Source organism: Schistocerca americana, chromosome 2 (genome assembly GCF_021461395.2).
Source record: "Schistocerca americana isolate TAMUIC-IGC-003095 chromosome 2, iqSchAmer2.1, whole genome shotgun sequence".
NCBI classification, from domain to species: Eukaryota; Metazoa; Arthropoda; class Insecta; order Orthoptera; family Acrididae; genus Schistocerca; species Schistocerca americana.
In genome coordinates, this window is record NC_060120.1 from 938,799,750 (window position 1) to 938,820,095 (window position 20,346).

A 20,346-nucleotide genomic window follows, 5' to 3' on the forward strand; every position below is an offset into this window, starting at 1 on the left:
TACAATTGATGGACTTAATTTCTGCTATACAATGAGCATTCCATCCCCTCCTTTGGCTCTTTTTGATTTTGAGGTTAAAACTCACTTTTTCGGTTCGTGTTTGTTTTCAGGTAATCATGTTTTGGAAGATGATTCTGCCTTGAGCCGTTTTTTTTTTTTTTCACCCACACATGTTTCTGTAAAGTTTCACGATCACCTTCGGGTTCCTTTTGTTTACTTTACTATTGTTCATTTAGGTGTTTGGCGTCTGCATCGAAACGTTCACTGCACTGCACATGGCAGAAAACTACATGAACATGAACAACTGCATGCGGTATTAAGAAAATAAAGGGAAGTCAATAATAACACAACACATTTATTCTTTGGCACTGTTTTGTCTTCGTAAATTGACGTCTTTGCATGTAAACATTCTTATGGCCGAATTATTTAGGCGTATGTGGTGCTCTACATAGTACCTTCAAAATTTTGAAAAGCGTTTTATCTTACTTATTATTCCCTGAAATATGAAAATCTTCAAAACAGTCAAGAGAGCAAGGACTTTCGATGTAAGTACCGGTTATACAAATCTAACTCCGGTCTTATCTTAAGACAGTCGTTTACGTTCGTTGTTATGTCCAATTACAGTATAGTAGTTCTCCTTACACAGTTTTTTTACGGTTGAGCACCATCACCCTAATGAACTTTCGCTACAACGAACAGCCAACATAGCATGGGCGCCATACGATAAACGCAATTATAAGCTTGAAAAGCTGTCTGCCGATAACTACGTCGAGTCGAAACCGGTAACGGTGCTATTTGCTGTTAATAAGTAACATTATTAACTATTATGATTGGTTACTGTTTTCACTATTGAGTAAGAAATAACCTCTCTGTCTGTACGAGAGGTTTGTCTAAAGAAACAAGTGATGACTGAACTTTGCTTAGCTTGCTTCTTTTGTTATGCAGTTTTTTAAATCTGGATCGGGGTACGTGTGACAACTCCGAAGCCCATCGCCGGCTATAAGACAGAACACTATCGCCGTGGCTGCAATACTCGCAGGTGCGCGAGGAGAGAAAGGAATGAAGATCGTTGGCCGGCACGGGCGTTGCGCCCTCTCTTTTCCCCACAAGAGGTTTGGCAACGGGGCGCGAAGCTGGTTCGCCGGCCTGCTAGAGTGGAACTGGCTTGCTGCAGCCAGCATAGCGGGAAAGGTGAAAGGGGGGGACCCGTCGGGCGACGCAGGAGGTGAATCAACGCCGCCAGGGGCAGACGAAAGCGAGACGATGCGAAGTAAAGCGAGGCGTGCTGCCGCGTGTGCAAACTTGGCGTGCAAAGTACTGCTTCAGCTGCTTGCCGCCCTACTGCAAAAGGACGGCGCCTATTTAACTCCTGCGCAAAACGCGAGGCTTGCGGAAGCTCGAATTGCTCCTGGCATCAGCTAACGGCGCACCAAACTGGGGCAGCGATTCGGCGTAAAGTGAGAGGCTGTTTTGTTTTCATGTTCTTACCGTGTCTAGGTTGAAGAGCGAAGACACCTTCTTCATGAAGCCATCCTGCTGGCGCTTTTTCCGGCGGCTCGTCATTGTTGTCTTGTCGCACAGTTACGACGCTGCTGTTGCCGAAGATTAACAACACACGAATATTATTTCTAAACTGAGTGTAACGTTTCACTTTTTCGCCGCACTCATCACTTGTGTGCTACCGCGACGTCATTTGAGTCAACATCCGACCTAGAAAGGAAAACACATCTTACACACAACCGGCTGTACTAAGAGACCCAGTAACCTATTGATCTTTAGAAATATCGTCACCGTTTTCTATCACTAGTGATGCCACAACTTAAAAGGGTATCCACCACCCAATCGAATCTGATTTGACTAGCTAAGATCAGCTCCTTTCCAGGCGTGAAAATGTCATCGAAACTGCAATAACGACTTAAAACCCGTTTATAATTAAATTGGGAATCCGATATTTTAAGTTGTAAGTAGGATACGGCAATGTAGCTGCTGTTAATGTACAAAGAAATAGCTTTTAGCGAGCACTACGTGCCAGGAACACAACAACGAATTACTCTAGATCCGCTTTAGTTGACGCGAGCATCGGTGGCCGATGACATGAATGACAAAAATTATTGCCTGCGGGCCAACTTAAAAAAAAATTAAAAATGAGAATATAGCTTCACCTTCTTGCGCACTGAAGATAGGCTGTATGAATACTAATGGTGTACAAAATCTAGTTTTCACGACATGCAAATTACGGGTCAAATCTTTAAAGATCCACAGATATGACAGCATAACGTTACTCTAAATAACCGTTAATATTTTGAAATCGCTAATAATATTATTTGTAAACAAATCAACAGCTTCTGTTTTGACAGCACCATATGATAAAGTACTCTAACAGAAAAAAGGTTGTTTGTATATAATCACTATGCCTGGATACCACACGAAATTATTGTCAGCTGCTTATAGAAAGTACAGTGAACGGTATTCTGATTCGTTAACGAGGGGTAATTTGACAAGTTACTGCAACGAAAGATGAAAAATCCCGCCGGAAGGAGAAACTGCGGTTGGTAACACTTATACATCCTCTTACGGAGCTCATACCTACAAAAAGTAGACGTCGAACTATACATTCAACATCCACCACGCATTTTAGACAAGCAGAGAAAAATACGGTGATGCTTTCATTCGGAAGCGATTCCAGACCTCTTAAATAGCAACAAGGTCACACACGGCAAACTCGAAAACACGCACACTTCACTCCAAACATTCACAAGACTATGTGTGATACATACACAGGTCACCGACTAAGTCAAAAACCGATAAAACACTAGCTGAAACACAACGGATCCACTCGTTTTGAACGCGACAGCTTCAACTGTTTAGAACATGGCCAACTACTTGTTGCTTACGTTGCTGGCTGCCGCTTTCGTCACAGGCCCGAAGCCGGCGCGTAGCTGTCTCCCGAAGTGCGACGGAAATGCCCGAGCTCGCTCCGACGAGTTTCAGCTTCGCACTACTCTCCAACCTAAAAACATTGTCTCGAAGATTAGTACAGCGGCGGCCAACAATATGATGGCGCCAACGAGGCGTCTACAACAGATCAATGCACAACGAATACTGGAACGTGTTTTTCGTTGAGTTTTGTAGGAATTATTTTTCATAGCCTTTCGAAAGTACACACGTCCATGCTATCGGTGTGCACTGAGCTGATTCAGCTCAGTAGGCAATCTGAAACTTATCTGACTTGATGAGAAATTCTGTTTTAAGGAAATTATCTTGTTCATATAAGTGAGCCACGTTTCCCTGTAAGAATGGTTTATGTTACCTGAAAACCTGCAGGAATGATTTCTGGTATTCCGTACACCGTTAAAGCCCAACAATCATTAAATATGGTATGCGGTTGCATCCTAGCGACTGTTGTTAACTTCGAAGACAAAAGTACGGTGTTTTCAAAAGGATCAAATCACAGCGCACATCGGGCACTTTCCTACTCCTCGCGTGAACAGACACTGTTCTGTTTAGTCAACGCGATCTATCTGGTAGCAATTACGGCTACTAAAATTTCCACCTATCGACTGTGTACACATTGGACCCGGGAAGGAAAATAAATTCGTTCGTTTCGAAAGAAAATATGCAGGCCAATTCAAAATGAAAATAGCGATTACAAACGACTATAACTGTTTAATACACAGTAATACGTCGATAAGAATCACAGAGAATGCAAAAGAAAGTTCAAAACTTCGAACTTCACAAGCGCAGTGATTTCGAAGGTTCGCACAGTTTTAAATAAACGCCTTCCAGACCTCTGGATATGTCGTGTTGGACATGACTGCTCTTGAGCAGCTAGATATTCGGACTTCGCAGTAACGGATTTCTTATTATGGGGCTATGTCAAAGACCTAAAGTCCTTCTATATGTGCCTTCTTCTTCGGAAAAAATATTACGTGAACCCAAAACGCGCGTTTCTAATACGCTCGCGTCAGTGGCTCCACATATGCCTCAGAATGGATTATCGCTTCGAGGTTGTTCGTGCGAGCAGGGATAGTCATACAGACACCTTCAAAGTACGAAAAATGATGTTGATGCTCTTCACGTAATCACACATGAAAAATGATGCTTGAAGTTTCTTTTAGGTTCTTTGTAATTTTTATCGATGTATCGCTATGCGTTAAATAGGTATGGCCGTTTGAAATCGCTATATCATTATTATAGTCGTATATTATACATGGAATTGCCCCCTGTTACTGCCATCAAATTGCAGTCACATCTGGAATTGTATTTATTCCCACCATGGGTGCGGATTCAAATGGTTCAAATGGCTCTGAGCACTATGGGACTCAACTGCTGAGGTCATTAGTCCCCTAGAACTTAGAACTAGTTAAACCTAACTAACCTAAGGACATCACACACATCCATGCCCGAGGCAGGATTCGAACCTGCGACCGTAGCGATCTCGCGGTTCCAGACTGCAGCACCAGAACCGCGCGGCCACTTCGGCCGGCTGGGTGCGGATTAACGACTACTCTTCACCAGTTTGTACAAAGGATTGCGCTCACATTGGAAGTAAAGAAGTTATAATTTGTTCTCATAGTTAAAAATGTAAAAAAGGTAAGTGTTATGTATAAAACTGACATAATTTCTGTACTTACGTTGTTGCCAAAGCAATTCCATGCTGTTGTGAGTAAATCAAACAGTGTATGGCACATTTGATGCATGGTTACACAGTTCAAAAACGGCTTATGGTGTCATAGCGAGGAGTTGTAAACGTGGTTGTTCAACATTGCTTCATAAATATATGTCAAAAGCAAATTACACCGAAGCGCCAAAGAAACTGGTATAGGCATGTGTATTCAAGTACAGAACAGGCAGAATACGGCGCTGCGGTCGGCAATGCCAATTTAAGACAACAAGTGTCTGGCGCAATTGTTAGATCGGTTACTGTTGCTACAGTGGCAGGTTATCAAGATTTAAGTGAGTTTGAACGTGGTGTTACAGTCGGCGCACGAGCGATGGGACACAGCATCCCCGAGATAGCAATGGTGCGGGGATTTGTCCGTACGACCATTTCACGATTGTACCATGAATATCAGGAATCCGGTAAAAAATCAAATCTCCGACATCGCTGCGGCCGGAGAAAGATACTGCACGAACGGGACCAATGACGACTGAAGAGAATCGTTCAACGTGACAGAAGTGCAACACTTCCGCATGTTACTACGGATTTCATTGCTGGGCCATCAACAAATGTCAGCGCGCGAACCATTCAGCGAAACATCATCGATATGGGCTTTCGAAGCCGAAGGCCCACTCGTGTACCCTAAATGACGGCAAGACATAAAGTTTTGCGCCTCGCCTGGGCCCGTCAACAACGACGTTGGACTGTTGATGACTGCAAATATGTAGCCCGGTCGGGCGAGACTCGTTTCAAATTGTATCGATCGGATGTACGTGTACGGGTATGAAGACAACCTCCTGAATTCATGGACTTTGGATGTCAGCAGGGGCCTGTTCAAGCTGGTGGAGACTTTGTAATGGTGTGGGGCGTGTGCTTTGGAGTGATATGGGACTCCTGATACGTCTAGATGCGACTCTGACAGGTGAGCCGTATGTAAGCATCCTGTCTGATCACCTGCATCCATTCATGTCCATTGTGCACTCCGACGGACTTAAGCAATCCCAGCAGGCAATGCGACACCCCATACGCCCAGAATTGCTACAGAGTGGCTTCAGGAACACTTTTTTGAGTTCAAACACTTCCGCTGGCCACAAGACTCCCAAGACATGTACATTATTGAGGGTATCTGGGATGCCTTGCAACGTACTGTTCAGAAGAGATCTCCACCCCCTTGTACTCTTAAGGATTTATGGACAGCCCTGCAGGTTTCATGGTGTCAGTTCCCTCCAACATTACTTCAGATATTAGTCGAGTCCATGCCGCGTCATGCTGCGGCACTTCTGTGTGCTAGCGGGGGCCCTGCACGATATTAGGCCGGTGTACCAGTTTTTTTGGCTCTTCAGTGTTGTTTGTTACTTCCATTTCATATCGCTTCGGAGTTTACCTGTAATGTAATCGGATGCAGTCGTGTTCATTCTCAGGTATTGTACTTCTGATTTATTGAACGTAGCAGCCATTCCATTGCCTAATGTGGCATTGGCGTAAAGTCACTGCAGAATAATATAAATCAAATAAAACAATTATCTGCGTCAAACGCTATTTTTATTTCATCATGTTCAGCGTTTCGACAGTTTACACTCTCATCTTCGGGTGAAACAATGATATTATTTTACGTTTTTGCTTGTTGGACGAAGTCAGTCGTTCGTTGTGGTTTCATTTTGCTACAAAAAGGTATCACAGGCACTTGTTAGCGTAATTTGGCACTAAGATTATAAATTTTAAACGGTGATAGAGCTACTTATACGATTTTGTAGCAAAATGAAACCATAACAAACAACTGGCTGCATCCAACTAGCAAAAACGTAACATAATATCATTGTTCCGCCTGTCCGTCTCCTTGGCTTTTCAGGGTATGATAAGTAAATGAGTTTCTGCGGAATCGGTGTATTTGTATACCTAAATTGAACTATTCAAGACAGATAAATACATTCTCTTCATTTACTATCGATTTTTATTTGTTTTCGGTGCGTCACGTTTTGTGGTGTGGGAAACATCAGGACGATAGCAACTTTCGCGTGATCTACCACTACCACGAAGCAGTAGCTGCATGAAACTTGGATGATACGAAGCAAGAACAGCACAGATGCTAACTGAAAGAAATACACAATGGGACGAACAGAAATGACACTTCTGTTCAAAGATCATAACAGCACTGCCGTCACCACGATTTATGGTGGTCTACATGACCTTACAAAAGACCTCGCATTATTCTTATTAGTGTGCGTAATCACCACGGACAGCAATGCGTACTCCCATGCAGGACATAAGGTTGGTACGGAATTCTTGAGGTAGGGCGTCGCATTTCTCTACCAGTGCACTACTGGGTGGTCGTTGGTGGATGTGGGCGCGCTGCAGTGAGTCTCCCCAGCGTATCCCGCACGTGCTTGATAGTGTTAAGTCGGGGGAACGGGCAGGCCAGTCAATTTGCGGAATATCCTGTCGTCCGAAGAGTTTCTCTATCTGGGTTGTTCGATTGTCATCCTTGAAAATGAAGCCCGGCAGAATGCACCTCCGAAAAGACGCACAATGGGGAAGAGCACAATGCCACAATAACGTTGTCCAGTGGGTGTACCGTGTTCAAAGATGTCGAGGTTAGTATAAGCTGACATGACATTGTGCTTCCCCACACCATAATACTTGGACCACAAAAACGATCATGTTCGGCAATGTTGATGGGTGCATTACGTGCTCCCACCAGGGTACGTCCAGCACTGTCAAAGATGATCAGTTTAATGGTCCAGATGTTATGGTGTGGGGAAGCATGATGTGTCAGCTTTCTAACCTCCAAATCTTTTAAGACGTCCTACTCACCAGTCAACGTTATCGTAACATTGTACTGCTTCCTCAAGTGCGAGTTTTCAGAGGTGCATTCGGCCCATACTTTATTTTTGTGGCCGAGCAGTTCTAGGCGCTACAGTCTGGAACCGCGCGACCGCTGCGGTCGCAGGTTCGAATCCTGCCTCGGGCGTGGATGTGTGAGATGTCCTTAGGTTAGTTAGGTTTAAGTAGTTCTAAGTTCTAGGGGACTCATGATCTCAGATGTTAAGTCCCATAGTGCTCAGAGCCATTTGAACCATTTTTGAATCCCATGGAGTACTTATATGCACGAATCCACTCGGCGTATTAGTGTCGAGGTCCGGTGTGCCGGCCAGCCTGTGGATGGTTTTAAAGGCGGTTTTCCATCTGCCTCGGCGAATGCGGGCTGGTTTCCCTTATTCCGCCTCAGTTACACCATGTCGGCGATTGCTGCGCAAACACTGTCTCCACGTACGCGTACACCAGAATTACGCTACCACGCAAACATAGCGGTTACACTCGTATGGCGGTGGTGGGGGGGGGGGGGGGGGCGGCGAGAGGGTCCACTGAGGGCCGAACCGCACGATAACCCTGGGTTCGGTGTGGGGCTGCGGTGGGGTGGGTAGACTGCTGTGGCCTGTTGTGGGATTGTGAACCACTGCGGCTACGGCGGGGACGAAGCCTCTCCGTCATTTATAGGTCCCCGGCTTAATACATAACACAAACACAATCCACGTGTAGGAAGCTTTGGGGAGAGATACTGCATCTCGCCGACATGCACTAACGACAGTAAACCATTTGTCAGCTGCGCTGGTGGAGGAAACGGCCCACTACAAGAACTCGTTACCAACATTGTGGCCAGCATGGGAGTACATTGCAGAGCATACATTCCCGTCCATGGTAATCACACCCCCTATTAAGAGCCATTTGCCGAGTTCTGTAACGTCCAAGGGACCATGAAGAATTGAGGCGACTTCAGCGTAATCAATGCCTTCGATTGAAATTTTAATTTCTGTTCGTCTAACTGCGCATTTCTTTCAAATACCTACTGTACTATACCGTATGTATGGTCCGAAGTTTCATCGAGCTGTGCTGCTTGGCGGTGACACATCATGCGAAAGTTATTTTCGTCCTTAAGTTTTGCACACCATTGTAGTAACAAATTAACAGTGCAGGAAACCACAACGAGCGAGGTGGCGCAGTGGTTAGCACACTGGACTCGCATTCGGGAGGACGACGGTTCAATCCCGCGTCCGGCCACCCTGATTTAGGTTTTCCGTGATTTATCGCTCCAGGCAAATGCCGGGATGATTCCTTTGAAAGGGTACGGCCAGCTTCCTTCCCAGTCCTTCCATAATCCGATGAGACCTATGACCTCGCAGTTTGGTCGCTTCCCCCAAACAATCCCAACCCAGGAAACCACTGTCCCGCCGTCAGGAGAAGACGTCACACGAACGCTTGTCTTGCTGTACCAAACTGAAGCAAATACATAACTCAGGCACAATTCATGAGTTTGTTATTATGTTCGTCACATTAAAATGTTCAAAATGTTGATCTTGAGCACTGCTACGCCATATAAAGCGATCAGGGGAGAAAACTGTAAGTTGAATGCAATCTGCATTTATCATAGTAGAGGCGGCATTTCAGATCTTAGTGAGACATCACGTGTTTCCTTGTAGACCCCTTGCTTTAATTTTCTCCAGAGAAAAAAGTTCAGAGGTGTGATGGGTGGTGAGCGAGCAGACCGTTAAGTATTCCCGAACCACCGATCCAGCCAGCTTTCTGTTCTGTCCAGGAGGCCTGTAATTAGCTGTAACGAGTGTGCGGAAGTCCGTCGTGTCAGTGAGACGTGGACTGTACTCTGTTCAGACCGACATCTTTCAATAACGACGGCGAAATGAAAAAAAGTGGTTATTTAGAGTCTCATCAATGAAATAGAAACCAGTGATACCTTGACAGGCAAAGATCGTTATTTACCGACTTCTCAGCGGGTGCTGATCACTGCTGTATTTTGTAAAGATTCATTTGCCCGTCGCTTGTCACCGATGTTTTATCCGTAAACAAAATCTTGCATAAGAACTCCGCATCATTTTGCTTTTTCCGTGGAAAAAATCTATCGGTTTAATTCTATGGCTAATAACAGTGAGTAATGCCTTCAGGTCGACCTTAAGAAGTAATTAATTCCTGATACCTCGCCAGACTCAGTGCTTATTTCTGTCGTTTTTCTGTCTTGCCACGTCTACACAACAACCTCCACTATGTTACGAACAGTCATTAAAATCGTGTACCATCTGATGGTGAGTCGCTAGGCGAGTCGAAACCGGTCATAGTATAATAAAAACTGAACCGTCACAAAAGGCGACTGGGTGCAGTTAATTCTGGAAATCTTCATTCATCACTGTCGCAGTGTTCTACACTCGTAATGGATAAAATTTTTAAACGAACACAATACCGTCTTCCAACTGATGCGTTCTGATGATAATGGACTTCAACGTCAATGACGTTCTGAACCAAATCAGAAGATAAACTAAAGTTGAGCAAATTTATGAATATTTCATTAGACAGACACGCATTCACAAATAACTTATAACCACTAAAATAGAATCCAAAAAGAAAAATACTCTTTGGTTTCAAGAAAATCAGTAACTTACCAACCGTTTGTTAACTAAAATTTTTCCTTTGTTGACTGTTCAGAACAGCAACTCTCAAGACTTTTCCTTAAAAGTAAACAATTCCTAAAGTATGGCATAAAAGAATACTTACACCCTTCAAAACTGCAATACTCGAGTAAAATACTCTATTAGCTTAAAAAGACAGACGATAGTAACCTTGATAATTACTTGTTAATTAGCGTCAACGACGAACTGGTTAAACCACATTTCTTCAAGCTGCACATTCTGTTAGTGTGTAGTTAAACCGGCACAATATCGGGGGGGGGGGGGGGGGGGGGGGGAGGGGGGGGGTTACTTTATATTCACCTCCCGAAAATACTGTAATCCAGTCAGTTTTTTTATATTTTAAAATTCTGAAAAAAATATTTACTGCTCTTAATGACTTCTTCTGTCAAATTCCAGAAACGTTTTAAATATTTTAGTTAAACTTAACGCAAAAATGTAAGTCTCAGTGGTAGATGTCACTTTTCCCGATCAATATCATATTCAGCATTTTCCGGTACAAGAACATATTTATCAGTATCTCTCTAAAAGACAATTAACGAAATTTCCACTTCATTTTTTTTCTTGCAGTAATAGTACATTTGGTAGTACAGTTATTGAAAGTGTCTTGATACTGCTAAGAGTGTGCTAAACGATATTTTCATGTTAGGTTCTGGAACCAGCTTACACATCAGCACTCCTTAAAAAAGTGCGTTGTGAATATAAGTCAACAACAATTAACGAATTTCACCTTTTCTTAGATTTTTATAGGGGACGGCATGACCCCCCCCCCCCCCCCCTCCCCCACGGTAATGTGCGTCATGGAAAATGCGTTGGTATTCTAGGATTAATAATATTTTCTTAGCTCTGCAGATGACGAAGAAATTGAAGAAATGTATGATGAGATAAAAGAAATTATTCAGATAGTGAAGGGAGACGAAAATTTAATAGTTATGGGTGACTGGAATTCGATAGTAGGAAAAGGAAGAGAAGGAAACGTAGTAGGTGAATATGGACTGGGCTTAAGAAATGAAAGAGGAAGCCGCCTGGTGGAATTTTGCACAGAGCACAACCTAATCATAGCTAACACTTGGTTCAAGAACCATAAAAGAAGGTTATATACATGGAAGAAGCCTGGAGATACTGACAGGTTTCAGATAGATTTTATAATGGTAAGACAGAGATTTAGGAACCAGGTTTTAAATTGTAAGACATTTCCAGGGGCAGATGTGGACTCTGACCACAATCTATTGGTTATGAACTGCAGATTAAAACTGAAGAACCTGCAAAAAGGTGGGAATCTAAGGAGATGGGACCTGGATAAACTGACTAAACCAGAGGTTGTACAGAGTTTCAGGGAGAGCGTAAGGGAACAATTGACAAGAATGGGGGAAAGAAATACAGTAGAAGAAGAAAGGGTAGCTTTGAGGGATGAAGTAGTGAAGGCAGCAGAGGATCAAGTAGGTAAAAAGACGAGGGCTAGTAGAAATCCTTGGGTGACAGAATAAATATTGAATTTAATTGACGAAAGGAGAAAATATAAAAATGCAGTAAATGAAGCAGGCAAAAAGGAATACAAACGTCTCAAAAATGAGATCGACAGGAAGCGCAAAATGGCTAAGCAGGCATGGCTAGAGGACAAATGTGAGGATGTAGAGGCTTATCTCACGAGGGGTAAGATAGATACTGCCTACAAGAAAATTAAAGAGACCTTTGGAGAAAAGAGAGCCACCTGTATGAATATCAAGAGCTCAGATGGAAACCCAGTTCTAAGCAGAGAAGGGAAAGCAGAAAGGTGGAAGGGGTATATAGAGGGTCTATCCAAGGGCGATGTACTTGAGGGCAATGTTATAGAAATGGAAGAGGATGTAGATGAAGATGAAATTGGAGATCTGATACTGCGTGAAGAGTTTGATAGAGTATTGAAAGACGTAAGTAGAAACAAGGTCCCGAGAGTAGACAACATTCCATTACAACTACTGACAGCCTTGGGAGAGCCAGTCCTGACAAAACTCTACCATCTGGTGAGCAAAATGTATGAGACAGGCGAAATACCCTCAGACTTCAAGAAGAATATAATAATTCCAATACCAAAGAAAGCAGGCGTTGACAGATGTGAAAATTACCGAACTATCAGTTTAATAAGTCACGGCTGCAAAATACTAACGCGAATTCTTTACAGACGAATGGAAAAACTGGTAGAAGCCGACCTCGGGGAAGATCAGTTTGGATTCCGTAGAAATATGGGAACACGTGAGGCAATACTGACCCTACGACTTATTTTAGAAACTAGATTAAGAAAAGGCAAACCTACGTTTCTAGCATTTGTAGACTTACAGAAAGCTTTTGACAATGTTGACTGGAATACTCTCTTTCAAATTCTGAAGGTGGCAGGTGTAAAATACAGGGAGCGAAACGCTATTAACAATTTGTACAGAAACCAGATGGCAGTTATAAGAGTCGAGGGACATGAAAGGGAAGCAGTGGTTGGGAAGGGAGTGAGACAGGGTTGTAGCCTCTCCCCGATGTTGTTCAATCTGTATATTGAGCAAGCAGTAAAGGAAACAAAAGAAAAATACGGAGAAGGTATTAAAATCCATGGAGAAGAAATAAAAACTTTAAGGTTCGTCGATGACATTGTAATTCTGTCAGAGACAGCAAAGGACTTGGAAGAGCAGTTGAACGGAATGGACAGTGTCTTGAAAGGAGGGTATAAGATGAACATCAACAAAAGCAAAACGAGGATAATGGAATGTAGTCGAATTAAGTCGGGCGATGCTGAGGGAATTAGATTGGGAAATGAGACACTTAAAATAGTAAAGGAGTTTTGCTATTTGGGGAGTAAAATAACTGATGATAGTCGAAGTAGAGAGGATATAAAATCAGACTGGCAATGGGAAGGAAAGCATTTCTGAAGAAGAGAAATTTGTTAATATCAAGTATAGATTTAAGTGTCAGGAAGTCATTTCTGAAAGTATTTTATGGAGTGTAACCATGTATGGAAGTGAAACATGGACGATAAATAGTTTGGACAGGAAGAGAATAGAAGCTTTCGAAATGCGGTGCTACAGAAGAATGCTGAAGATTAGATGGATAGATCACATAACTAATGAGGAGGTACTGAATAGAATTGGGGAGAAGAGGAGTTTGTGGCACAACTTGACTAGAAGAAGGGATCGGTTGGTAGGACATGTTCTGAGGCATCATGGGATCACCAGTTTAATATTGGAGGGCAGAGTGGAGGGTAAAAATCGTAGAGGGAGACCAAGAGATGAATACACTAAGCAGATTCAGAAGGATGTAGGCTGCAGTACGCACTGGGAGATGAAGAAGCTTGTACAGGATAGTAGCATGGAGAGCTGCATCAAACCTGTCTCAAGACTGAAGACCACCACAACAACAACAACAACAACAACAACAACAATCAAGTATCAAGTAGCACTTCGTGGCTCAACTAAGACTGGCTATTTCATGCTGAACAGTTCATGGAAACACTGAACACACATTAACTTACAACTGTCATTAACCAACTCTGCCACTTAGTCGGCCCACTGACACTTCCCTTTTCTGTTGGCAAGTCTAGCAGCCGGGCATCCGCCCAACAGCTGCTGCTTATATCTCAGTACTCAGTTCATCTTCCTTTTTGTTGCTTTCTAACGGTACGCAGGACTTCTCCAAATACTATCGGCCAGCTGCTGTGACAATATCCACTCTGGAGTCCACACAGAGAAGAACGTATTTTGATGCGCATCGCAGCAATCTCCACAGGTCGTAAACAGACACTATCCAGGCGAGCGTTACAGTCTCGGGTCTCCTGGCCACGATATAACTACGACGTTCCTTCCACAACACTGCCAGGCCGCTTCTGCTCTGACTGACCGTTCACAAGCCACTTCCTACTTCAACTGCCGGCCAGGCACCGTCCCTCAGAGACAATACGCTCTCTCTATCCATGCTGCTGCTCACCAAAGAGCTTCAGAAACATCGTAGTGCCAACTTCCGAACATAGCGCCACAAAATCGGCACCGTGTCGACTGTTTAGTTTATTCCTATTCGCTCTTCTTGACTGGTCGCCGCAGATGGAGCGTTAGTCGTTGACAGAACTTGTGGACACGAAGTGGATGTACTGTATTATTCATTTTGTTTTGTATAAAGTGTCCAATTCTTAATTTGCGTGTGTATATGTATTGTAATGCCAGCATTCTTTCAACTGAATAATGCAAGTGTAAACTCGTATGCGAATACTAACTGATGAAAGGACTCGCCAATCTATCTGAAACTGTGGCACTGTATTCCACTTAACTTTTACTACAAATAATTAAAAATCCTGACACTGTACATTAAAGATGCTATCACGTGAAACTCTGTATTATGCAATGGAGTGAACTGTGCTATAATGTGTGACATCACAGTACGTATCTTGCAATTCTGACACATAAAATAACAATAAAAATCCTGCATAAAATTACATACTGCCCTTTGAAAGAATAAATGCCCGAAATGTTCTGTAAAAATGCCCTGCAGATTTACGCACCCAAACTGACTAAGTAAAATTCCGAACATCAAATGACCCACCGCAATAACGGAACACAGCACTGTTGGAGTAAGAATGTCTGGCAAAATAAATGAGATCTGAACTAAACTTCAGCTGAAATGACACTAATGATAATTTGCAATGCAATGCTTGACTGTGAAACGTCCCCTCAGAAAAATTTATGTATGACTGTGCTGGAAAACCTCTTCCGTTACTTGTTTTTCAAACAGCTGAGCAAAACTGAACGTACTCAGACATTTCTCTCTTTACTTATTCTGATCAACACTAAACTGACACACTTTTTCTTTTAGCGCAACGCAATCTGACTTTCAATAATCCCTACAAGAATGGCCCTGACTAACAATAACCTATACCTTCCATGAATCACTTACCTCAAAAAAATCTTCGTTACTCGAACTACTGCAATACAGCGAGCGCCAATACTGCCAGCTAAATAAAAGATTCTAACTACTGAAGGCACTAACTACTGATAGGCATAGTTACCAAATGAAGGAGTTTGATGGAGAACAAACAATGTATTTACCTTAATAGTGTTCAAAACTCATAATATATATATCAGTTGATGACATCCAGTCTTACAAATTTCCTTTTTCTGGCGGACACACGTCCAGATCGTCCGCTCTCAAAATTCTGCCATCTCTCTCCCCCACATCCACCACTGCTGGCGGCTCACCTTCAACTGCGCTACGCTATGCGCTGTTCACATCCAGCTACCCAACACTACAATAGCAAATATTCCAACAACTCAAACCAGCCACAGACTGCACATAGCACAGTCAGTGATTTTCATACAGAGCGCTACGTGGCGTTACCAACATAAAAACCTAAACAGCCTACTTACAACTGTAAATAATCTTTCTGTGCCCTGACAGTGATGTCAAACTGGCCCTGACAAAGTTTCATGACTTACCCAGCAGAATGTTAGAACGCAGCGCAGCAGCAAACCAGCTAAAGAAAACCTAGGCCAAGTGCAATGCAAAGAAAAGCAACTATGCTAAGCACATAATACTTCTGCGCTCCGCAAATACAATGTGGTGACGCCCGAGTACAAAGTAAAAGTTTAGTAAGGGGACGGCGAAAGAAGCTGAACACACTGAGCGATACAGAAAAAAGTAGCATTTAGAAAACTGCATAATCAAACTGACTTTTAACGGTTAGAACAGTCTTTACATAATTCACTTAAAAAATGTAACTCTGCCATGCAGCTCATTTATGGAGAGTATTAAGGAGTGACGGATCTATGACTCTGGCTCCAAGCGATGTGAGCAGGTAATTTTGTTTAACGTCGTCTCAACAATCAAATTAACCACTTCGAATCAATAAACGAAAATTTCCCTTTCTCAAACACAAATTACGTGCGAGCAAGCTGTGTAGCGGCAACATTACCTGAATATCTTTACACTTCTAAATTAATCTTTACAAAACCGTATTTCCAACAACAAAAAACCGACATCATCTGCAACTCTGTGTTCTGCTACTTTTTTCCCCAAACAGCTCAGCAGCGTGATAGACTCTAGACCCTGTCACTTAATACACGCGAATGCTATACCGGCAACGACAAACTACCGACAACCAAAGATCACATTGCTTGTACGCAGAAGCTCTGTGGTTTAACATATCGACTATTAAAGACATCTATATGAAATTATCCAGCTTACAGGTGTGAAATATGACTCATCGAATAAAAAGACAACTCACATCACTCTCATCGACTACCAAAAGTAAGTCAGAGGCCTTACACCACCTTACAATATGCTGCAGCAGGAAGTAGCGCCATAAAAGCCGGACGAACTTACAGAGAGAACTTAGACTGCGAATACTGCCTATGAGAATTTATTTTTACATTGCATACAATCAGCAAAACTTGCATCCTTTTTAATTCGTGGACGGTCCGAGATATCGAAACGAGGTTTTCGGCGAATAATAGTAGGCTCAGGGGACGTAATTCAGTTGGATAGATAATACTCTACATCGATATTCTGCAAACCACTGTGAAGTGTTTCCCAGAGGGTGCTTCTCATTGCACCAGTTCCTGTACCATTCACGTATCGAGCGCGGGAAGAATGATTATTTACACGCTTCTGTGTAATTAGTCTAACTTTGTCCTCGCGGTGCCCACGGGAGCGGTATGTAGGGGGTTGTACTATATTCGTGGATTCATAACTTAAAGCGGGGTCTACTTTGTAAGCAGACTTTCTCGGTATAGTTAACGTCCGTCATCAAGCGTCTGCCATTTCAGTTTTTTCGGCAAATCCGTGGTCGAGCCTGGTAGTACTTGGAAACCAAGGGCTCACGAGATCGAATCCCGGCCAGACCAAGGAAATTTTCTTCCTGCCTTCATCTCACAACGATGTTACGAGTCGACAGGAAAGACACGTGGTTCTGATTCCATATTAAACTGTAGGTAGGCCCTCTTTCCCCGGTTGAATAGCTGGTATAGATTAGTCGCCAAAGTAGCGTCCAATTGAAAATCATCTACTCGACCATCAAGCCACACGGAAGTAATTGAAGCAACCCCATAACTCTCCCACGGGTAGAATACACCTGCGACCATTCGTACTGCCCTATACACTGATCAGCCAGAGGATTATGACCACCGATCTACGATCGATATAAACTTGTCCAGGTGGCAGCAGTGTCACCTGGCGAGGAATGACTGCTAGTCAGACACACGCACAGTGAGCGTGCTGTCCGTGTGTAGAATGGGAAAGGTTCATGATCTATATGAGTCTGACCGAGGGCAGATTGTGATGACCCGGAGGCTCGGCTCGAGAGCATTTTGGAGACTGCACGACTTGTCGGGTGTTCGAGGAGTGCTGCGGTGAATGTCTTCAACACGTGGCGAAACCAAGGTGAAATCACGTCTAGATGTCGTGGGGTTGGGCGGTCGCCCATCATTACACATGTCGGACAGGGTAGGCTGGGCAGACTGGCAAAACAGGACAGTCGGCGAACTGTGGCGGAACTAACATCAGACTTTAATGCTGGGCAGACTACAAGTGAGTCTCAAGTGTACTGAACACTCCTAACGATGGGTCTCCGCAGCCGGCGACCCATGTATGTGCCAATGTTAATACTACATCGGCAACTACGGCTGAAATGGGCACGTGACCATCGGCACTGGACGTTGGCGCAGTGGCAGAGTGTTTCTTGGTCTGATGAGTGACGATACCTTCTTCATCGTGCTGTTGGGAGGACGCCAGTCCTTATCCTTCCAGGGGAACGGCGGGACAGAGACAAGCTGGCGGCGGTTCCATTGTGCTGTGGGCACCATTCACGTGGGTGTCCATAGCTCCAGTGGAGCTCGTGCAAGGCACCATGACGGCCAAGGAGTATCGTACACTGGTTGAAGACCACGTACACCCTTTCATGACGATCATGTTTCTCAACGGCAGTGGCATTGAACAAGATAATGCGCCATGTCACAAGGTCAGGAGTATGATGGAGTAGTTCGAGGAACATAGTAGCGAGTTCCGATTTGGCCCCCCAACTCTCCAGATCTGAACCCGATCGAACACATGTGGGATGTGACTGAACGTAGAGTCAGCGCCCATCCTCCCCTTCCCCGGAATTTTCGGGAATTAGGAGACTTGTGTGTGCAGTTGTGGTATCAGATCCCTACAGCGACCTACCAAGGCTTCATTGCTTCCATGCCACAACGCGGCGCCGCTTACATCCGTGCCAAAGGTGGACACACCGGCTATTAGGTAGGTTTTGTGTTCTTTGGGGCGCGAAGTGCAAAATATGTCTTTTAATGGCATAATTATTACAAATAATAGCCAGCTACATTGCTCTGTAAATTGTTTTTATTTAGATCATTCACGAAGAGCCCATTTCGGCATATTGCCATCATCAGGTGCTCTGTAAATACATAAGTAAGTGATAGTCTTAATATAATCGTCTTTTAACTGTGATCAGCGGAGCTATAATGCATCGTCAGGTGTTTTTACCTTACACATAACATCGTTGCTGTAATGTCCTGTCTTATTTAGAATTTTATTACTTTCTCCTAGGTGTATTGTTTTGTATTGCTCTGGGGACCTAGAAACGACGGAGAGGCTTCATCCCCGCCCAGTCGCAGTGGTACACAACCACACAACAGGCTACAGGAGTCCACTCACACCCCAACCGCCCCTCACCGAACCCAGGGTTATTGTGCTCTTCGGCCCCCCCCCCAGTGGACGCCCCCCCCCCCCCCCCCCCCCTCGCGCGAACGTCTCACACCAAACGAGTGCAAACCCAATGTTTGCGTGGTAAAGTAATTATGGCGTACGCGTACGAGGAGAAAGTGTTTGCGCAGCAATGGCCGACATAGTGTAACTGAGGCGGAATAAGCTGAACCAGCCCACATTCGACGAGGCAAATGGAAAACAGCCTTAAAAACCATCCACAGACTGGCCGGCACACCGGACCTCGACACAAATCCGCCTGGCGGATTCGTGCCGGAGGCCGGCGCGCCTTCCCTCCCAGAAAGCAGTGCGTTAGATCGAACGGCTAACTGGGCGGGCCCTCTTAGGTGTACACTGGAATTGTATATCTCATTTTAGTTGGTTTCCATGTATGCTACTTTTCTGACAACTTGGATGACAGTGGATCAGCGAGATTACATGTTTACACAGTTACTATTATCAACAAGTGATGTGTGAAGTTCAGTTTTTTTATTGTTTTTATAGGTTTGGTTCCAATTATGGTTTTGCCTGGAATTTTTTTAGTTTTATTTGAGATTTTTGTTTTACATTTTTAATTTTTTATAGTAATTTTGTTATGTCTATGATTTATATTGGTGTTATGTCTTCGTTTTACACTCTTCATGATGTTATTGCTGTTACTATGGTTATCTGTTATTTAGCGTCTCTGAGTAATTACTTTGCCCGTTTTCTTGATTTATAATGTGAATAAAGTTTTCTGTGTACTTTTTATGCTTTACGTCAGTTTGTTCGTTGAGTAAATTTGTAGGGTTGCTGTATGCATATGAATATATCTCTGTTCAAAAATGGTTCAAATGGCTCTGAGCACTATGGGACTTAACTTCTGAGGTCATCAGTCCCCTAGAACTTAGAACTACTTAAACCTAAGTAACCTAAGGACATCACACACATGCATGCCCGAGGCAGGATTCGAACCTGCGACCGTAGCAGTCGCTCGGTTCTGGACTGCAGCGCCTAGAACCGCTCAGCCACCACGGCCGGCTATCTCTGTTTCCTCAAGGATGTTCATGAATGTTCCCTTCTGTGTAATATGGAGGATTTCTAGTGCTTCGTTTATAGGTTTCACGTCGTAACACACGCCACAAATTCTACATAGGACTAACCGCTAGAAACTTAAAAATTGGATATAAAGAGCACACCAGAGAAAGTGAAAACAATGCACCCACATTTTTCAACATCTACAAACACAAAAACACGACGTAAAACGTATAAACGAAGCACTATTTTAAGGGCAGTTGCATCACACATTACTGTTTTTGGACTTCCAGGTCGTCCTGCAATTCGCAAATTACAGATCTTCCTTCGTGTTGTTTTGGTGCTAACAGGGTTAGTGAAAGTGACATTCAGTTTTGCAGGGACTTTTACAGCTGTCGTCACTATCCTCTTCAATGACGGTTTGTCGCGATCGGTCAGCAGACACTTTCGTCCGTGTCGTGACTTAGCGAACGACGTTTATCCTGAATGAGATTTTCA

The 20,346-nt window shown here is 43.7% G+C and overlaps 1 protein-coding gene across 3 annotated transcripts in view; it reads right to left on the minus strand.

Moving 5' to 3' along the window:
* The window catches only part of LOC124596031 (disks large 1 tumor suppressor protein), a 940,679-nt gene extending 937,748 nt beyond the window's left edge, over positions 1-2,931 (minus strand). For all 3 annotated transcript variants that reach the window (XM_047134995.1, XM_047134994.1, XM_047134993.1), the window contains exons 1-2: positions 2,778-2,931; positions 1,489-1,710 (exon numbers count right to left, since the gene is read on the minus strand). In XM_047134995.1, the coding sequence (XP_046990951.1) occupies positions 1,489-1,563 (75 nt within the window). In that variant the 5' untranslated portion in view covers positions 1,564-1,710; positions 2,778-2,931. The remainder of the gene's footprint in view (positions 1-1,488; positions 1,711-2,777) is intronic.
* Between the last annotated feature and the right edge of the window lie 17,415 nt (positions 2,932-20,346).